The 20,296-nt window shown below is 43.7% G+C and overlaps 1 protein-coding gene and 1 long non-coding RNA gene across 6 annotated transcripts in view; one reads left to right on the top strand and one right to left on the bottom strand.

The window, feature by feature from the left end:
* LOC308585845 overlaps positions 1-20,296 on the top strand; it is a 196,680-nt gene that overhangs the window by 37,824 nt on the left and 138,560 nt on the right. The window lies entirely within an intron of this gene.
* The window catches only part of CTBP1 (C-terminal binding protein 1), a 55,936-nt gene that overhangs the window by 24,255 nt on the left and 11,385 nt on the right, over positions 1-20,296 (bottom strand). Inside the window, exons 2-3 of one of the 5 annotated variants that reach the window (XM_081191786.1) lie at positions 9,475-9,557; positions 6,060-6,281 (exon numbers count right to left, since the gene is read on the bottom strand). The exons of 2 other annotated variants lie outside the window; for them this stretch is intronic. In XM_081191786.1, coding sequence (XP_081047912.1) covers positions 6,060-6,066 — 7 coding nt within the window. In that variant the 5' untranslated portion in view covers positions 6,067-6,281; positions 9,475-9,557. The remainder of the gene's footprint in view (positions 1-6,059; positions 6,282-9,474; positions 9,558-20,296) is intronic. 2 more of the 5 variants (XM_081191788.1, XM_081191787.1) reach the window with 2 other exon arrangements.

Here is a 20,296-nt window from a genome sequence, read left to right as displayed (position 1 = left end):
CCTCGCAAGACGAAATTAATCCGTTCCACGAGTCTCTTCGTCTTGCGGTTTTCTCGTCTTGCGAAACATGGCTATTAGCGGCTTAGCGGCTATTAGCGGCTATTAATGGCTTAGTGGCTTTAAGAAAAAGGAAACAAACTCGCAAGACGTTTCATCTTGCGAAGCAAGCCCATAGGGAAATTCGTCTTGCGGAATGACTCAAAAAAGGGAAAACTCTTTCGTCTAGCGAGTTTTTCGTCTTGCGAGGCATTCGTCTTGCGGGGCACCACTGTATTATGTTAAAGTTGCTTTATAGATATGAATGCTGTCGTGCTTTGTGAATCTTACACTATGATTTTTGGTGTAACTGTGATGTTTAGCTTATTTTTTAGTTGTTTTGTTAATAGTGTTACATAGATGGTAATTCTTTTATTTGTGATTTGTGAACGTTTTACTGATGATGTGTTCAGTATTCTATACAATTTATGCTGTATTCGTGATGTTCCATTATGTTATTTTTATCTTTTGTTTGTAAGCTGCTTTGGGATTTATTTGAATAAGAAGCAGCATAGAAATAGAATAATAATAATTATTATTATCTGTATTCGGTATATCTGAAGGAGCGTCTCTGCCCCCATCGTTCTACCCGGACACTGAGGTCCAGCTCCAAGGGAATTCTGGCGGTTCCGTCACTGTGAGAAGCCAAGTTACGGGAACCAGGCAGAGGGCCTTCTCGGTAGTGGCACCTGCCCTGTGCAACACCCTCCCACCAGATGTCAAAGAGAACAACTACCAGACCTTCAGTAGACATCTGAAGACAGCCCTGTTTAGGGAAGCTTTTAATGTTTGATGTATTACTAGTATTTTAGTATTTTTTTTGGAAGCCTCCCAGAGTGGCTGGGGAAGCCCAGCCAGATGGGCGGGGTATAAATAATTAATAATAATAATAATAACAGCAACAACAACAACCTCAGTCAGACATAAAGCAAAGTGAGCAGAGCTAGTTCCTCAATCTGTCTTTCCCAGAGCTAGGTTTGGGGAATTTTTTCAACATAGTTTCAGTTTAATATAGTGCAAACATGCAATTCTGGGTTAAGCAGAGCTAATCGTGGATTTTTAACAGTGCTTTCGGAACCTAGTTAGCTGCCCAGATTTGACGGCTGTTAAGATACCTGGGTAAACCTTGTAAATGCGATTCGTATTCTGCAATTTGTCATGTTTAGGATGGGCAACACATGTGAATGACCAAGAAGGTGAGTGAGGTTGAGTGAGGCCCAAGGTCACCCAGCAGCTGCATGTGGAGGAGCAGGGAATTGAACCCGGTTCACCAGATTACGAGTCCACTGCTCTTAACCACTACACCACACAGCAAGAGCAGTGAGCCAAACGATGGCCAGAAGGGTGGGGACAGGGCCGTCTTAAGCATATCTGGCGCCGTGGTGTTTGTTGTGGGAGAGGAAGGGAAAGGAGATTGTTAGCCGCTTTGAGACTCCTTAGGGTAGTGATAAAGTGGGATATCAAATCCAAACTCTTCTGTGGGATAGTAAAGGGAAATGGCAAAGTCTTGTTTCTTCAGAGCTGTTCCTTTCCCTTATTTAGCCAGCAACAATGACTTCATGGGACGCAGGTGGCACTGTGGGTTAAACCACAGAGCCTAGGGCTTCCCGATCAGAAGGTTGGTGGTTCAAATCCCCGCGCCGGGGTGAGCTCCCATTGCTCGGTCCCTGCTTCTGCCAACCTAGCAGTTCGAAAGCACGTAAAAGTGCAAGTAGATAAATAGGTACCACTCCGGTGGGAAGGTACAACGGCGTTTCCGTGCGCTGCTCTGGTTCACCAGAAGTGGCTTAGTCTTGCTGGCCACATGACCCGGAAGCTGTACGCTGGCCAGTAAAGCGAGATGAGCGCCGCAACCCCAGAGTCGCCCACGACTGGACCTAATGGTCAGGGGTCCCTTTACCTTAATGACTTCAAACTCCACACCTGCCAACGTTCTTGCTGGCGAAGCAAAAGGAGGTCAGGGATGGCCTCCAATTATCCCAGGATTGGCTTGATAGGGCAGCAGTGGGTACTGCAACCCGGGTGCTTTGTCTCCTTCGCTGCAAGTTTTTAATAGTTATTTTCCTATTTAGTTGTCAATGTTTGTACAGATGGTGCGCTCTCTCTCTCTCTCTCTCTCTCTCTCTCTCTCACACACACACACACACACACACACACAGACACAATTACTGAGTTTTGTTCACAGTCATTCAGGTAAGAAGTCCTGCAAAGATCTGTGGAACAGACAGCATCATGGAAAGTTGCGTATCACAGGCGCTAGTCTAGGACTGTCCAGACACATTGAACTTACAAATAGCAACATGGAGGATACAGGCTGCTTAAGAAACAGCTGCCTTCAGTAGCAGAAACACAGGGCTATCAGTAAGAACGGACAGTGCTGGAGGAACATAATGGACACAGGAATAACTTACAGTCTAAGAGCCTAGCAATAATGCAACCATTCAAAACTAAAACCCAGGGTTTTAACGGCCGATGAACAAATCTAAAATACGGAACCCAGTTAGAATGGCGCTCCCCTTTGTCTCCCTCTCGCTCTAAAAGGAGGTTGTGGAGTTTTGATCGCAGCAAAATGGAAGAGTAATGAAATCCCCTCTATACAAGATTGGATCCAAAAGCTGACAGAATATGCCGAATTAGATGGTTTATCAGAAAAAATAAAGAATAAATCAAAACAAGAATTTGTTTCTAAATGGGAGGTTTTCAAAGAATATCTGAAAAATAAATATAGTAGTTTAAATTCTGTTGCAGCATTCGAGGAACTTCAGTGATAGTTGCTAGGTAGATAGAAGAAATTAGATTTATTGAGAATAAGTTTAATTATGAAAAAAATGTGTATTGGCAATACGTAATATGAATTTGAAATATGGAATAGACGGGAAGTTGGGTCTTTAGTGTTAAGACCAATAGATGTTTTATTGTTTGCCAAGAAAATTATGTGTCTATGGTTATTTTTGTAATTTGTGTGTAATTTGGTATTTGTGTTTTTCTGTGTGTGTTTTTTTCTTGTTGTATGTATAAATAAATAAAATTATCTAAAAAACAAACAAATAAATAAATAAATATAAGGAGGTTGTGGTGTCAATCAGAGTGACCCACCTGCTGAAGACCAACAATATAGCTATTGCAGACTTATGCAAAATGGGGAAAGGCAAGTTCAAATCCCACCTCTGACAGTGCGCAACCTTGAATATTTCTGTATCTCTTAGTCCATCCTATCCCTCAGGGCTGTTATTATTCTGCAACCCTTGGGCTACAGTGGGGATGGGGAATCTGCGCCCCCCCCCATATACTTCGACTACATCTTTCATCAGCCCTTGGCAGCATGATGGGAGTTGTAGTCCAGCAACATTTAAAGGACCAAATCACCATCCCTGGGTGATTCGTTTTCTCAGAAGCAGGTAGAAGGGAAAAGAATCTGGGTACCGTTGCTCCGGCCAAGCTAGCAGTTCGAAAGCACGCCAGTGCAAGTAGATAAATAGGTACCGCTCTGGCGGGAAGGTCAACAGCGTTTCCGTGCGCTGCTCTGGTTCGCCAGAAGCGGATTTGTCATGCTGGCCACGTGACCCGGAAGCTGTACGCCGGCTCCCTCGGCCAATAAAGCGAGATGAGTGCCGCAACCCCAGAGTCGGCCACGACTGGACCTAATGGTCAGGGGTCCCTTTACCTTTACTCATTCACCACTGACAATTTAAAACCTGGGTTTGTCTAGCACCTGGGTTGCCGAAAAGAGCACAAAGAATGTAACAGGTTCTCTCCACGAAACAGGTTACCACTTTTCTTAATATAAACCTTGTAAATAGCCACAAACCTATACAGGGAAGTTTCTGCAAAGTGGAAAGGACTTGCATAGTTTCTCCCCCACCCCCCGGGTTATCAGTGTGCCATTAATTCCCAATCTAAGTAATATACTGGGAAATGAGGCTAGTGCGCTTTTTGTGGAATACTTTCCCCACAAAATTATCCACTGCGTCAATCTCTCCATTCCCCACTCCCAGCGCAAATATTTTCTCCTTTGGTTCTTTTCTTTAAAAGAAAAACTGATTAAATACAAATCCCAATTTGCTCCCCTTTCTCTATCCACTTTCTCCATGCCAGGCTCAATTGTATAAACTTCTATCGTGTTGCCTCTTAATCGTCTTTTCTCTAAAACTTAAAATTCCCCAAAAAAGTCCCTTTCTGCCCTTCATCGTTTTGCTGGCCTTTTTCCCTGAAACTTTTCCAGCTCCTTTTTGAGAAGAGGCGACCAGAACTGTATATAGTTTTGTATAATGGCATTAGGATATTGGCAATTTTATTTCTGATTCCTTTCCCCCTAACAATCCCCAGAATGGAATTTTCCCTTTTCACAGCTGCCACATCCTGGGCTGACGTCTTCATCGCGTTATACAAATTATGCGAACAATCTTGCACAAAGATGTGGGCTTCTGTTCTACTGCATCCCGTGTTTTGTAGTAGGCCATGAGCAGATCTGAAGCATCTGCTTCTAATGTTAAACTAACCACAATCCCATATTATTTTACATTTGAACTCTGGGGACTATAGTTCGTTTAAGCCAGAAGTGGCCCTTGGCCTAATCTCATGGGCGGGGGGGGGGGGGGAATGAGATAGAAGAGGGATGACTAAATTGAGAGAGGAAAAGGTTTAGGTTACAGTGGTGAGATTGCTATATGCGCCAAAGATGGAAGAACCCTACCCCACTATAGAAGAATGGCGGTTAAAACTATTGGAATTGGCTGAGATGGGAAAGTTAACACGATTAATTAAGAGAAAAATCATTACGGACATTTGTTAAGGATTGGAATTTTCTTACGGACTTTTTTGCTTAGAAGAGAAAATGAACTTGTAATATCTGGATTTGAAGATTGAAAAAAGACTGGTTTATAGAAGATAGAATGGTTCAGTGTTAGAAACTGAGATAGGAAAGGTGGAAGCTAAATGGCACCTTAAACCGAGGTTATGGGCACAGCAACGGAATGTCTTAGGCACACTTTTTTATAAGAATACAAAGCTGAAAATGAATGAACTGCAGCTAAAATGTTATGTTTGTTTTTCACATGGCCCAGTCCTTCTCCTGCCCACCCCCCTAATATTCTTAAGAGGGTCTCTTCTCCAGTCTTCAGAGTGGCTGGAAGTGGGGAGGCAGAAAAAGATCGTCCTTTCCTTCCACTCTGCAGTTTTAATCTGAAATCTCCGGTGCAGTACTGCGCCCGGAGCTCAGAAACTGCTCGCCCTAATGAAATTCCCTGTTGCAAAATGTGCCTAGTACAATGGGAGTTTTGAACACTAGAATTGGTTGGGTCTTAAGGCATGAATATCATATGTAGCTGCAGGACAGAGAGCCAGAAGTCCTTTAATTCTCTTCTTTAGTTTTTTCTTTCTTTTCCTTTTCTCTTGCTTTCTGTTTTCTTAGGATTCTCCTCTCCTTGTCTTTTCTTCCTTCTGACTTTGTTCTCTTTTTGACTAAGCAGCTGCTTTATCTCTGTATATCATACAAAGATACTTTGTAATGGGGGGGGGTGTTTTTGTATATCTTTGAATAAGTATCAATAAATTTATTTATTTGTTAAGAGAAAGGAAACGGGGTGCTCAATCACTTTTGGCTCCAAAGCCCCCAAACAAAATTACCCCAAGGGAATGTGGCGCTTGACAAAAAACTATTTCCCACTGCTGGTTTCAATTATAGCCCGTGAGGAAAATTAACCACGGATTTATCCTCATTTGTTTGAACAAACCAGTTTGAACTAACCAGAGTTCCTCTACGTTCAGACGTAGCAGGGAACTCCAGTAAGCTTAGGGTTGTGTCTGAAAAGTCCCCAACACAACAATGGCCATAAATATGATGCAGACCAAACCCTCACTGCAACACAACTTGCAAGAACTGAAAATTAAATTAAGAATAGAACTTTAGCCACAAGCAAGCATTTAAGTTTCCATAGCTGGACAAGCATTTCCTTAAAAACAAAGTCAAAGTTGATTAAAAACAGTTGTAAGCTAGTTCCAGAGTTCTAGGAACCCCTACCAACCTGACATTTCTTAAACTGGGTTTCAGTTTCAGAGTCATTAATTCCACTTCTCAGCTATTTACAATCTTCAGTGCTGGAAGTCAACACAGCAACCTGTCATTTGATCCTCCTTCTCATGTCTTTAATTTTTCTTTTCAGCCTCCTGCAATCTTGAACCAAAGCTTTTAAAACTTCTTATCCACTGTGCAAGCTCTGTATCTTGGGCTCGAGTTCAAATTTTTACTAAAAAATTAAAAAACAAACAAACAAAAAATACAGTAAGACAACATTAAGGGTCTGACAACTGCAAAAGCCAGCAAGTTCAAACTTAAAAAGTTCTCACTGAATCTACTTTCCAACTGCAAATGAGCAGAACAGGAAGACAAATTAAGTGCTGGTGGAAAACATGGCATTGTTTAGACCAGGCATAGGCAAACTGCGGCCCTCCAGATGTTTGGGACTACAATTCCCATCATCCCTAGCTAACAGGACCAGTGGTCAGGGATGATGGGAATTGTAGTCCCAAACATCTGGAGGGCTGGAGTTTGCCTATGCCTGGCTTAGCCCCTGCTGCTTTAGGTTAACACCTATCCATAGAGTGAGCTAATTCCCCCCCCCCAAAAAAGACCCCTGAATTTTTGAATTGTATTGATATTGATGCTGCATTTTATGTTGTATTTTATGCTGTTTTTAAGTCGCATTTTAATCAATGTTTTATATTTGCTGTTAGCCTCCCTGAACCCGGTTTTTAAACTGGGAAGGGCGGGGTATAAATAAAAATTTGTTGTTATTATTATTATTAAACACAAAAGTTAGAAACAACAACAACAACACACACTTTTTCATGTTGGTTGAAGATTGCGGCCAGTGCACTTAAGCCTACCTTCTAGAAGGAAAGCAGAAAGGAAAATAGTTCAAGGCAAGAACCGCTGAATGGCCCACGCTCACCGAGAGGAGCAAACTGTGATTGACAGCAGAGGGTGACATTAGCTTATGTTATCATCCGAAAAGCAATTTCTTTGTAAGGTCTGCAGAACACATTTGGGAGGGGCAACAGCGATGTTTAAAAATGATGTAGCGTGTGCATGTGTGTACGTTTATTAATATATACAACTCAAGAGTACTTGGAGGGGCTGGGTAGCGATTTCGTAAATGCACTAAAACGTGCCGTACGAACTGGGAGGCACGTGAAGACACAGCACGTGACCTTCGTAAGTTTACTGCAGCTGTAGGAACTAAAGATCCAGTGAGAAGGCTTAACTTTGAATTTCCTGTACATAGGGAATGACGTTAAACCAGGCATAGGCAAACTCCGGCCCTGCAGATGTTTGGGACTACAATTCCCATCATCCCTGACCACTGGTCCTGTTAGCTAGGGGTGATGGGAATTGTAGTCCCAAACATCTGCAGGGCCGGAGTTTGCCTATGCCTGAGTTAAACCCTTAATGTCTTCCAAATGTATTTTTAATTATGTATCTAACAATGCAATTATTAAACCGCCTTTAGTCTACTGACCACTGATGAAGCAGGCCACTAGCATAACCCTACCATACATGTGTATATGATCCAAGGATAATATTTAACCACTCTCACATTCTTTTGCAGTGTTTAGGGCACTGTCAGCCCATTCAAGATATTCTGCAAACCGTCCTACTGTTAAGCATTTAACCGATTTAAAAAACTTTTCTTGATATGTGATATTTAGTAAAAATCAAGGACAAGAACAATATTTCACCAATATACAGGGACGGCCCAAAACATTTTGGCATCTGAGATAAACCACAAAATTGTGCCCCCCCATCCCCCCGCCAGGGAATTAAGGGTGAGTGGAATTACAATAAATTTCGTGGGCTCGTAACAATGATTGATTTTATTTTCTGATTCAGAACAGGTAAATCAACAAATTCCTGAAGCAAAACCTCTTCACAACAAAATTCCCACCACACCTTGATCTGACGATAGCACCCCTTATGCCCTGCTATTGCTTAGTTTTAATGCAGCACATTGGATGGTTTTATTATATTTTATTATATTCTGATTACATTCTGAACAGTGCATTGAAGGCATAATAGCAAGGCTCTTTAGCAAATGTTTTAGGCGCTATTCTAAATATTAAAACTTTGAATATTGAAAATCATGCTTTTTTTAAAAAAAAAAAGTAGTTTTCTCTAAATAATAGCACAAATCCAGAGGGAGATAGGCTGCAATCCTACTACATTTCAACCACGGTATCCTACCACCTAGGAGGGTTGGGAATTGGACTTCCGCTCCTTTCTCTTGAGCCATGTCCAGAAAGTGGTAATGGCAGGTTGGTGTTTGGACCCCTGTATGTTCAGGGCTCTGTCCTCTCCCCCATGCTTTTTAATATCTATATGAAACTGCTGGGAGAGATTATCAGGGGGGTTGGGCTGGGTGTCCACCAATATGCGGATGATACCCAGCTCCAGCTCTGGTTTTAATCGGAACCAGTGAAGGCAGTGAACATCCTGTGTGAGCGTCTGGAGATGGTTGGAGGGTGGTCAGTGGATTGAGGTTGAATCCCAACAATACAGAATTACTGTTTCTGGGAGACAGGGGGCGGGCAGGTGTGAGGGGCTCCCTGGTCCTGAAAGGGGCAACTGTGCCCCTAAAGAACCAGGTGCACAGCCTTGGGGTCATTTTGGACTCACAGCTGTCCATGGAGGTGCAGGTCAACTCTGTATCCAGGGTGGCAGTCTACAAGCTCCTTCTGGTACCTGCTTGCACACTGTTTCGCCAGAGTGATACAAGCTCTGGTTATCTTCTGCTTTGACTACTGAAATCCGCTCTATGTGGGGCTACCTTTGAAGGTGACTCAGAAACTACCACTAATCCAGAATGTGGCAGCTGCCACACTGGTGACTGGGAGCAGCCACTGGGACCATATAACACAGTTTCTGAAAGATCTACTTTGGCTCCCGGTGTGTTTCCGAGCACAATTCAAAGTGTTGGTACTAACCTTTAAAGCCCTAAATGGCCTCGGCTCTGTATACCTGAAGAAGCATCTCCACCCCATTGTTCAGCCTAGACCCTGAGGTCCAGCTCTGAGGGCCTCCTGACAGTTCCCTCACTGTGAGAAGTGGGAACCAGGCAGAGGGCCTTCTCAGTAGTAGCACCCTCTGTGTGAAATATGCAAGCTTATCTGAGTAAATATGAATAGGATTATATGGTTATATTAAGTTCCATTGAAATTAATGGGGCACAAATTAGTTGCAACTAACTGGGCCTATTGCTTTGGGTAACTTTCTCTGGATTTGGCCAATATCATTTCAACCCGTGTCTGAATGGAATGAAATGCACAATTTAGAGTTAAATTTAAAATTGATTTGTATGCCACTTCTCCACAGACCACTATAATTACATAGCTCACTGCATCCCTCAGCAAATCCATGATTTGTAGGCCCAACATTTGACCTACCTTTCATTTTCTAACATCTGTTTGCAAAGTCCAAAGAATTTTTTTCTTTTTTCCTCAAAACAAATGCTTGAATTCTCCTTTTTCTGAAAAATATATAAATGCCAAAAAAGCACAACACTTATGAGTAACCCTATAAATTACAAACCAGCAAGTGTGTGAAATGAAGGGTAACATAACAGAACGGAGTCCCATGTTTTCACGTCTATAGAAGTTATTGTGCACAAATGTCTTAGGATTCTTAATCTTCATAATCTTCCTTGTGGGCACTGCCTTTTTCAGAGGCTAGATTTTAGTTTACTTTTGCTTTAACATGCAATGAACTATGGGTTTTTTTGTTTTGAAATTAACATGCATTATGCAAACATTTAAAAACAAATACTTTTTAGAGATGGCATTGTTGGCATACAACATATACTAGACACTTAGAAAAGTCTTGCACTCCTACTTGTGATATGTTCCCTGTGATCTCTTAATTTCATCCCACTAGGCTACCAATTCTTCCAAGCACCTGAAGGTTGCAAATCATTTATCGCTGACTGCTTTTATGTCCGGGTGCTTTAAAAACAATGATAACCTGGGTGAATCTCTTATTCCAAGTACCGTATTTTTTGCTCTAAAAGACTCACTTTTTCCCTCCTAAAAAGTAAGGGGAAATGTGTGTGCGTCTTATGGAGCGAATGCAGGCTGCGCAGCTATCCCAGAAGCCAGAACAGTAAGAGGGATTGCTGCTTTCACTGCACAGCGATCCCTCTTGCTGTTCTGGCTTCTGAGATTCAGAATATTATTTTTTTTCTTGTTTTCCTCCTCCAAAAACTAGGTGCGTCTTATGGTCTGGTGCGTCGTATAGAGCGAAAAATACGGTGGTTATTTAAAGCGCTCCAGATGTTAGCTCGCTCTTTTGCAAAAGCTCCACAAAATGTAGGAAAACAGCTAACGGACAAGATACTTGTTGTTACGGAACCTAGGAGGTACTTGATGGTTTGGCCCCCACACTGACCCTGTCATTGTGTTCATGTTAGCAGCAAGCAAGAGGCGCAGTTGACACCTGTCTTGTGAGTTTCTGTCTTGCAAGTTGCCTGCAAAGGCACTTCGATGACTGGATAAAGCAGACATCTGGGAGTGCACCTGGATTAACATGTGGAAATGCATTCTAAGTATGTCTGCATAGGATCCAATGTAATTCTCTGCCTGGTGGCTCATTTCTGTATCTAAGAAACATCATGCACTTCAGGGGGTTTGACTTCATGAGCCCTGGAAGTAACTCCCAACTCTACAAGTTTATGGCTCTATCTCATGGGTAGGTAACCTAAGGCCCGGGGGCCGGATCTGGCCCAATCACCTTCTCAATCCGGCCCACGGACGGTCTGGGAATCAGCGTGTTTTTACATGAGTAGAATGTGTGCTTTTATTCAAAATGCATCTTTGGGTTATTTGTGGGGCACAGGAATTTGTTCATTCCCCACCCCCCCAAAAAATATAGTCCGGCCCCCCACAAGGTCTGAGGGACAGTGGACTGGCCCCCTGCTGAAAAAGTTTGCTGATCCCTGCTCTATCTGCTTTAAGGATTTAAAACAAAACATTGAGAGGGTAGCACAGAGCAGAGACGGCCAACTGAATGCCCATAGCTGCCAGGTTGGTGGCCCTTGTGTTGTTGTTTTTTGGAACTAGAAGTCGCTTCCGTCACACTTTTCTGAATTTGGGGTGGTCAATGGGTGGGTACATGACTGTGTGTGCATGACTGAGAGGGATTTGCTTGGGCAGAGAGAGGGAGAGGGGGTTGTGTAGTTTGTCACTATTCAAAGTGTGAAAGTGTGTAAGTGTGAGAGAGAAATTGTGTGTCTGGGTTTGTGTGTGTGTGTGTGTTTTCCCCCCGAACTGGAGAATGTTCCGTTATTTGAAAGCAACAGTGTGTGTGTGTGTGTGTGTGTGTGTGTGTGTGTGTGTGTGTGTATAAAGGCAATATTGTGTGGTGTACACAAATCAGGACTAGTAGGACACAGACTACTTCCCACAACAAGCATGAGGTAGTTCAATGACCGTAAAAAGGGAAAGGTAAAGGACCCGTGACAGTTAAGTCCAGTCGCGAACAACTCTGGGGTTGCGGCGCTCATCTCGCTTTACTGGCCGAGGGAGCCGGCGTTTGTCCGCAGACAGTTTTTCCGGGTCATGGCGAAACCAGAGCAGCGCACGGAAACGCTGTTTACCTTCCCGCCGGAGCAGTACCTATTTATCTACTTGCACTTTGACATGCTTTTGAACTGCTAGGTTGGCAGGAGCTGGGACCAAGCAACGGGAGCTCACCCCGTCGTGGGGATTCGAACCGCCGACCTTCCGATCGGCAAGCCATGAGCTCAGTGGTTTAGACCACAGTGCCCCGAGTCAATGACTGTACTCTTATCTAATTTAGTTATGCCATGCCCCGCATTTGTGACTGGCACCCAAAGCATTCTCAAAATTCACAATGTGCCCACCAGTCCAAAAAAAGTTTGCGACTCCCGACACAGAAGAACACTCTTGTAAGGTTTCTTCTGCCATCCCACTAAAATATGGAAAACACTACAAAGGCATTTATCACTGCAAGTAAGGAGAAATCATGGTCTTACTGATCCTTTGAAAGTTCAGCTGAGATCTCCAATCTACTTGCACAGATTTTTGAATAAAAGACTGAAAAGCACAAGTATAATTTTACTTACATTTATGTTTTGGCTAACATACGGCCACATGAAAGCAGGGTCTTTTCAAGGATATACCAAATCCCTTCCCAAAATTTTCAGATAAATAGCACAAAGGAACCAAGAAGATAAATAAAAGGAAGCAAAGGTTTCCCCTCTATTGCCAACAAAATAAGGGGGCAAGACCTTCATACACCCGTACCCATCAATCACAGCACACTTTTTGTTTCTGTTGGCATCATTTCCTAAAAACCGGCGCTTGTCCTATCACCTCAGAACAAGTTCGAACACACCTTGAACAGAGGGTTGGGTTTGGTTTTTTTAAAAAAAATGAATAACTTTAAACATATTGAACTATTTGTTTTCACTGTGAGGAATAATGACATCCACCAACTATTAAGACAGGGGGATTAAGTCCCCACCTGCTCAACGCTATTCCCGTCAATCAGCTGATTTGAATAATTACGGCTACACTGTAATGCCTGAAACGGATTCAGACATGCAAACTGGTTCTAGAGCTTCACCGTTCGATCAGGGTCTACATCTGGGCTTCTACATCCATGACTCCAGCAGAAATGCTAGGGAGCAGTGGAATGGCATCTTGAAGGATCATATTATTATTACACAGGCCAATCCCAGCTTGTTTTACAAAAAAAACCCCAACAAATAAAAACAAGCCAAGTACTTCATCTGCGTTTTCCCAAAATCAAAGCCGTTCTGCACTTCGGATTTTCAGCAGCACATTCGGAAGCCACCTCAGAGCTAATTCGTCTGATCTGAGGGAGACAAACTTTCCTTTTCTTGAGACATCAACTTCTGAAGGTTTTCTCTGTAGTAAAGCTTTCGCTGTGATTCATCTCCCCCTTAGCTAAACTTGCTATTTGTGGCAGAATAGATAAAAAGAAAAATGTCGCGTTTAAAATCATCTAGTACCCCCCCACAACATTAGTCCCTGATGCCATCTGAGCCTATTAAAATCACTTACAGCCCAGCTTTCCGAAGCTTTCTGTGATTAAGTGCTAGAGGTTATTCTTGTGAAACTGGGCCCTGCAATTCTGCAAATCAGAGGAAGTGGGGTAGAGTCAGGCAACCGTGTACGAAATGGAAACGAACTAGAATTTACTATGGAACAGCCTTTGTAAGCATAAAGTTAAAGGGACCCCTGACCATTAGCCACTTCTGGCGAACCAGAGCAGCACACGGAAACTCCGTTTACCTTCCTGCTGGAACGGTACCTATTTATCTACTTGCACTTTGACGTGCTTTCAAACTGCTAGGTTGGCAGGAGCTGGGACCGAGCAACGCGAGCTCACCCCGTCGCGGGGATTCGAACCGCCGACCTTCTGATTGGCAAGTCCTAGGCTCTATGGTTTAACCCACAGCGCCACCCGCGTCCCACTTTGTATGCGTTTGTAAGCCTAGTGCCCTCCAAATGTTTTGGACTGTAATTCCCATATCCCCCCATCAACCACAGCCAAGGGTCAGGGCTGATGGGAGCCCAGGATGGCACCAGGTTGTCGGAGGCTGCTGTCGTATGCGCCATCTAATCGCTGTTCAAAATTAGCCAGGCGCTAGGCGCATTTTGTACCTGGCTATCAGCCTTTTGCAGCCAAGTGGTGATGCCTGGGCTCCAGGATAAAGTTCAGCAACCAAAATGCTTTTTCTGGGCTGTCTGGGCAGGAGCGGTGAACAACGTTCTAGTTAACTGCAACAACATTCTAGTTAACTGCTGTCTCTTCACTTACCCCACCCCACTGCCCTGCTAACAGTTATGAAGAATATTCTTACATTATGAATGGTTCATGTCGCCATTAAGAAAAAGAGGTCAGAATAATAGTCAATATGTATGTGGGCTGTCCCTGGATTAAGTGACTTTTCTTCTTTAAGTTCTCCAAGTTCTTAGCTTAGCTCAAAGTTGTCATCTAAATTAGCCAGATGTTTAACTCATAATCTATCTAAACTACCGTAATCCATTAAGAGCGGATCCATTCTGCTGTTTGGGCTCATGACCCTTTATTAAATCCACAATTCATCTCTTGAACCAAGCTCTATCAAACACGCTGCATTAATGCTTGCTTTGCGCACAAGGGGGGAGAAACGCTGGGGGGGGGATATTTCTCCAAGCAATTGCATTTCATATTGAAGGACGGCTTTTACCTAGTAATTACCAGCCTCCCTCTGGGGAAGTTACAGGCACTCAATGCACTATCCAACACATTTAACTGTGCTATGTTCTGGCTCTTCAAGTCAGTGATCTAGCTTGATGTCCTTGTATGTTCAAAGAAAAGCAGACAGAAAACTTTCCATTTCACACCTCCTTCCTTTCTCTACATCACATATAACTGTGCATTACACAAGGTATGCTGCAGAGCAGAGATTTTGCATTATGCTTCTAGACAGAATTAAATAACGAATTTAAAGCACTTCATGTACAATAATATATGTATTAATTGCTTGCTACGGCAATGAAAATGGATTAGTTTACACTAGTAAACGAATACATCTTCATTGCCGTAGCGAGCAATTAATACATATTATTGTACGTGAAATGATTTAAATTCATCATTTAATTCTATTTTCTTCTTTAAATAACCTAAGTCATTCTCCTTGATTAAAATCAGCCAACCCTGCATGCAGCGCTGACCTATTTACTTTCTGTGCACCATTTATGATTATGTAATCATCAAAACATATATTCTGTTTCGATGGGAGGGTTTCAAGATCCAAGCACGCTGATCGTTTGGTGCCGCATCTGCTAAGACACTCCAAAAATTTATATACATTTAAAATCTAAACTCTAAAAAAACTTGACAGCTTGCGTTCTTATTCAGATACGTCACAGCTGCAAAGAGGTATCTTGCCAGGCCATTTCAGACAAAGCTAATTGGAATTCTTTAGGGACGCGGGTGGCGCTGTGGGTTAAACCGCACAGCCTAGGACTTGCCGATCAGAAGGTCGGCGGTTCGAATCCCCGCGATGGGGTGAGCTCCCGTTGCTCGGTCCCAGCTCCTGCCAACCTAGCAGTTCGAAAGCACATCAAAAGTGCAAGTAGATAAATAGGTACCGCTCCGGCGGGAAGGTAAACGGCGTTTCCGTGCGCTGCTCTGGTTCGCCAGAAGCGGCTTAGTTATGCTGGTCACATGACCCGGAAGCTGTACGCCGGCTCCCTCGGCCAATAAAGCTAGATGACCGCAGCAACCCCAGAGTCGGCCACGACTGGACCTAATGGTCAGGGGTCCCTTTACCTTTACTTTAATTGGAATTCTTTGATCTGCATGAGCCCTGATCAGCAATTTCCCATATGTAAAAGAAGGTGGGGAGGGGGGAGAACGCTGCTGACCACATCCCTACGTCACATGCACTGAATTGGGGCCCTGCCTTTGCACAAACAGCTATGGTTCTATGTGATTGTGCATCTGCATCCGCACACAATGGACAGTTAGAGAAGGTCTGGCTTCTCCATATTCCATTCAGACACCTTCGGTTTGGTGCAGACTTTTAAGTAGACTTCCATAGGCACCTCCCCACTTGCGCCCGATCAACACAAGCACACAAGCACAACTGTTTTCAGCACTGAAAGGGGACAGAACAGACTTGCATGCGCCCTGCTGATATGTGCAGTGGTTGGGAACGGAAGCCCCACATAAGCAGAGACACACACACCCCGCCACCTTTAACCTTTTGCCTGGTAGCCACAGGCAACAAGGAATCCCATGCAAGCGAGTTTGCTGGTGGAAGAGGAGTGGATCTCTCCATTCCACTGGCATCAGTCAACTTGGGTTTTCCATGTTCGCTGCAGAAGAGGGGAAGACTTTCCTCATCTGCCAGCCTGCTCGGCAGAGTAATAAATAATAATAAAATTTTATTTATATCCCGCCCTCCCCAGCCGAAGCCGGGTTCAGAGCGGCTAACAACAGTAAAATAATACAGCATTCTAAAATCAATTCATTATAAAATCAGTTCAAATCAAATTAATGGCAACCATTGGGCTAGAGTTCTCTGAGGATTACCAAAGGATTACCAAGGCTGTGCCTTGGCCAAAGGCCTGGTGGAACAGCTCTGTCTTGCAGGCCCTGCAGAAAGATGTCAAGTCCCGCAGAAGGCTTTTGCCTGTTTAAAAGCCGGTATCCTACATTTCCATTCTGGCTGTGGAAATGTGGGCTGCTAACCTCTTAGTAGATGTATAAAAAGAGTGCAACTCTGGTTGCAAAATTTGCTTATTTACCCATTTATAAGTGAGCTTTAGAAGACATCTAAAGGCAGCCCTGTTTAGGGAAGCTTTTAATGTTTAATAGATTATTGTATTTTAGTGTTTTGTTGGAAGCCACCCAGAGTGGCTAGGGAAACCCAGCCAGATGGGCGGGGTATAAATAAATTGTTGTTGTTGTTGTTACTTTCTTCTTGCTGGTTGCGGTGGCTGAAGAGTAGCTTAGCTTGGCACATGGAGACCTAACCATTGGCCGATACATTGCAGAACTGCCTGTTACCTTCACATAAGAAGCAATCTGACATCTCAAATCAAGCTCCTTATGAAAACCTCTTCATGCTCTGCTATTAATTACAGTATGGTTTCCTTTTGGGAAACTTAGGATCATAGAACTGTAGAGATGGAAGGGGTCGCAAGGCTCAACTAGTCGAACCCCCCCTCCCCCAAAGCAGGAATTGATTTATATAGCTATGAGAAAGTTTGTCAGGGAATTAATATTTTGCTGCCCCCCCAAAAAAAAAAGCCAGCGGAATTGTAACTTGGCTGGCCATAATCTTTCCCCTGAGGACAGAGAGAAAGAGGCTTAACATAATAATAATAATAATAATAATAATAATAATAATAATAATAATAATAATAATAATAATAATTTATTATTTATACCCCGCCCATCTGGCTGGGCTTCCCCAGCCACTCTGGGCGGCTTCCAAAAGAATATTAAAATACTATAATACATTATTATTAGTAACATCTTCAAAGAAAGGCCAAAATGGTATCTGTTTGCTCTAAGGACTTGCTCTGGGTTACTCAACGCTTCTCGGTCTTTTGGCTAAGACCAAATTTAGATATCTCTTGTTTAGCTCAGATCAGCATCCTCAGATTGCTTTCAGATGATCCACAACAGGGATGTCCAACAGGTGGATCGCTATCTACTGGTAGATCCCCACCAGGTTTTGGTAGATCGCGGTCGATCTCTGGCTCCCTTTCCTTAGCGTCGCTAAAGCTGACTCCTGCCCTGCTCCCTCACCCTGCCCTCCCTCACCCTGCCCTCAGCAACTTAGAGCTGACCCCCCTTTTTAATTCTGAAAGTAGATCGTAGTCTCTTGAGAGTTAGCCACCCCGATCTACAATGTTGTTGTTTAGTCATTTAGTCATGACAGACTCTTCGTGACCCCATGGACCAGAGCACGCCAGGCACTTCTGTCTTCCACTGCTTCCCACAGTTTGGTCAAACTCATGCTGGTAGCTTCGAGAACACTATCCAACCATCTCATCCTCTGTCGTCCCCTTCTCCTTGTGCCCTCAATCTTTCCCAACATCAGGGTCTTTTCCAGGGAGTCTTCTCTTCTCATGAGGTAGCCAAAGTATTGGAGTCTCAGCTTCGGGATCTGTCCTTCCAGTGAGCACTCAGGGCTGATTTCCTTCAGAATGGAGAGATTTGATCTTCTTGCAGTCCATGGGACTCTCAAGAGTCTCCTCCAGCACCAGAATTCAAAAGCATCAATTCTTTGGCAATACTTTATTTAAAAGACGAAGGTGGTAAGATGCTGGTTGTCTGAAGGTTTCTTTTGAGTCTGGCTGTCAGGCAGTGCTACAGGTGTATATTCCAGCACCACTGGCCACCCCAACAATATAGGTATCACCTAGAGGCCATTAAAGCACCCATCCACTTAGTTCTTCACGAGACTAACTACAGCAAGCATTTCGGAGAACTGGAGCAGCAACAAACCTGACTGTGTCTATCTGCTACTGAGTCCACTTTCCGTTCATTTTGTTCTTTCGGTGTACAGTGGTACCTCGGGTTACAAACACCTTGGGTTACAGACTCCGCTAACCCAGAAATTGTACCTTGGGTTAAGAACTTTACCTCAGGATGAGAACAGAAATCGTGTGGCGGCAGCAGGAGGCCACATTAGCTAAAGTGGTACCTTAGGTTAAGAACGGTTTCAGGTTAAGAACGGACCTCCGGAACAAATTAAGTACCTAACCCGAGGTACAACTGTACGGTGAAGCTGCACCGGAATAGAAAGCAGTGTATTTGTTCAACAGGCTTTCAGACATTCTCCTGTGTGGTAGTGGGGAAAAATCTGGTGGTTTGCAAAGGAGGGACATCAGAAAAGTGATTCTCGGTAGAACAAAGTTTAGGAATAATTTAGCTATACAGTGGTACCTCGGGTTACATACGCTTCAGGTTACAGACTCCGCTAACCCAGAAATAATACCTCAGGTTAAGAACTTTGCTTCAGGTTGAGAACAGAAATTGTGCTCTGGCGGCGCGGTGGCAGCAGGAGGCCCCATTAGCTAAAGTAGTGCTTCAGGTTAAGAACAGTTTCAGGTTAAGAACGGACCTCCAGAACAAATTAAGTACTTAACCCGAGGTACCACTGTAGTTTAAATGTTATTTGTGTTAAGAAATTATTAAATTTCCCCAACTATGCACAGAACTAGGCATTTTTACTCCTAAGTCCACCTGTGTTCCATTTATTTTATATATTAAATTTATATACCACCCTTTATAAATAACCAGGGGATCCTGCACCTTGCAGAACACAGCCCCAGTAACGAACGCACAGAGGTCTACTACACATTTTGCCAGTATCAAGCTCTGCCTGAGACCTTTTAGAGCTGTTGCCAGGCAGAACAGACACCCCTAGGCTAGCTGGGCCAAAATCTGACTCAGTACATGGGTCATCCTCCATCCTGCTACACTTTTCAGCCAGGCTCTGAATCAGCATCACTGATAACTACTGCAGCACTGACCACTTCATCTTCTCTGGAATCATAAAGGCGCCTTTGCCCTCCCAATATGCATAGCTTCCTTTGAATTCGCAGCGTTCACACACACAAAAAAGAAGTTCTTATCTATTAAGACTATGAGAAGAATGTTTAATAACGCAGCGACTTCAAGCATGCATCTACAGACCCAACTGACACTATCAGACTTCAAAACCAGCCATCTGTTCAGGGCTGAGGTGATTCTCCACCCCACAGTATAACTTCAGTGTAACTTGGGTACGACACCTATGTATTTCCAAAGTAGCAGGGGGTTGGGCTAGATGACCCCTGGGGGTACCTTCCAACTCTACAACTCTATGATCAGCCTCAGAGCCATCAAAAACATTGATTGTAAAAGGAAGAAGCAATTTTGGGCTCTTCCGGCAAAGGGGGAACCCCCCCCCCCCGGCCTTCTCATCTCTCACGCATACTTTAGAAAGTTCAAAATGACTGTTACAACCATGTAATACATCATTCATATCTTTATCTGGGCTAATTACCAATTGCCCCAGGCTACAAAGATATGGGGAAAGGTGACATCATCGTTGTTGTTTTGCAGTTTCTTTAGCTGGGGAATAACATGCACCGATAGCCATCTTCAAATATCCAAAAGGGCTGTCACATGGAACGAGCTGGTCTCCTCCTGCTCTGGAGGGTAGGAGCCAAACCAAGGGATTCAAGTTACAAGAAAGGAGATTCCCGACTAAACATCAGGAAATACTTTCTGACAGTAAGAGCGGTTCAGCAGCGGAACTGGGCACCCTTGGGAGGCGATGGAGTCTCCTTGGAGGTTTTCAAGCAGAGGTTGGGCGGCTTTTGCAGAGTTCCCTGCATCGCAGGGGGTCTTCATGGTCCTACCCAACTCTACAATTTTATTATTCTAAGTGTCAGCTAATTATGAGCTCCAGGTATGTGCTCTCATTCCTCAGTAAAGTAACAGAAAACACAGCTTAAGAAACGCTGAGCATCACTGAAACAGTAAAGTTACCTTCCCACCTGGTTGTGCACAGATTAATAATAAAAACTATTATTATTATTACAGTGGATGCTTGGGTTGCAAATGCGATCCATGCGGGATTCACATTCGCAACCTGCAGCGTCCTCAACTCGCAGAGGCGCGTCTGCGCACGTTGCGATTCGGTGCTTCTGCGCATAGCGCAATTTAGCG

Source organism: Podarcis bocagei (genome assembly GCF_964188305.1).
Source record: "Podarcis bocagei genome assembly, chromosome: 4".
Classification (NCBI taxonomy): Eukaryota; Metazoa; Chordata; class Lepidosauria; order Squamata; family Lacertidae; genus Podarcis; species Podarcis bocagei.
Note: the sequence above shows the minus strand (reverse complement) of the source record. Positions and strands in the feature narration are given on the sequence as shown.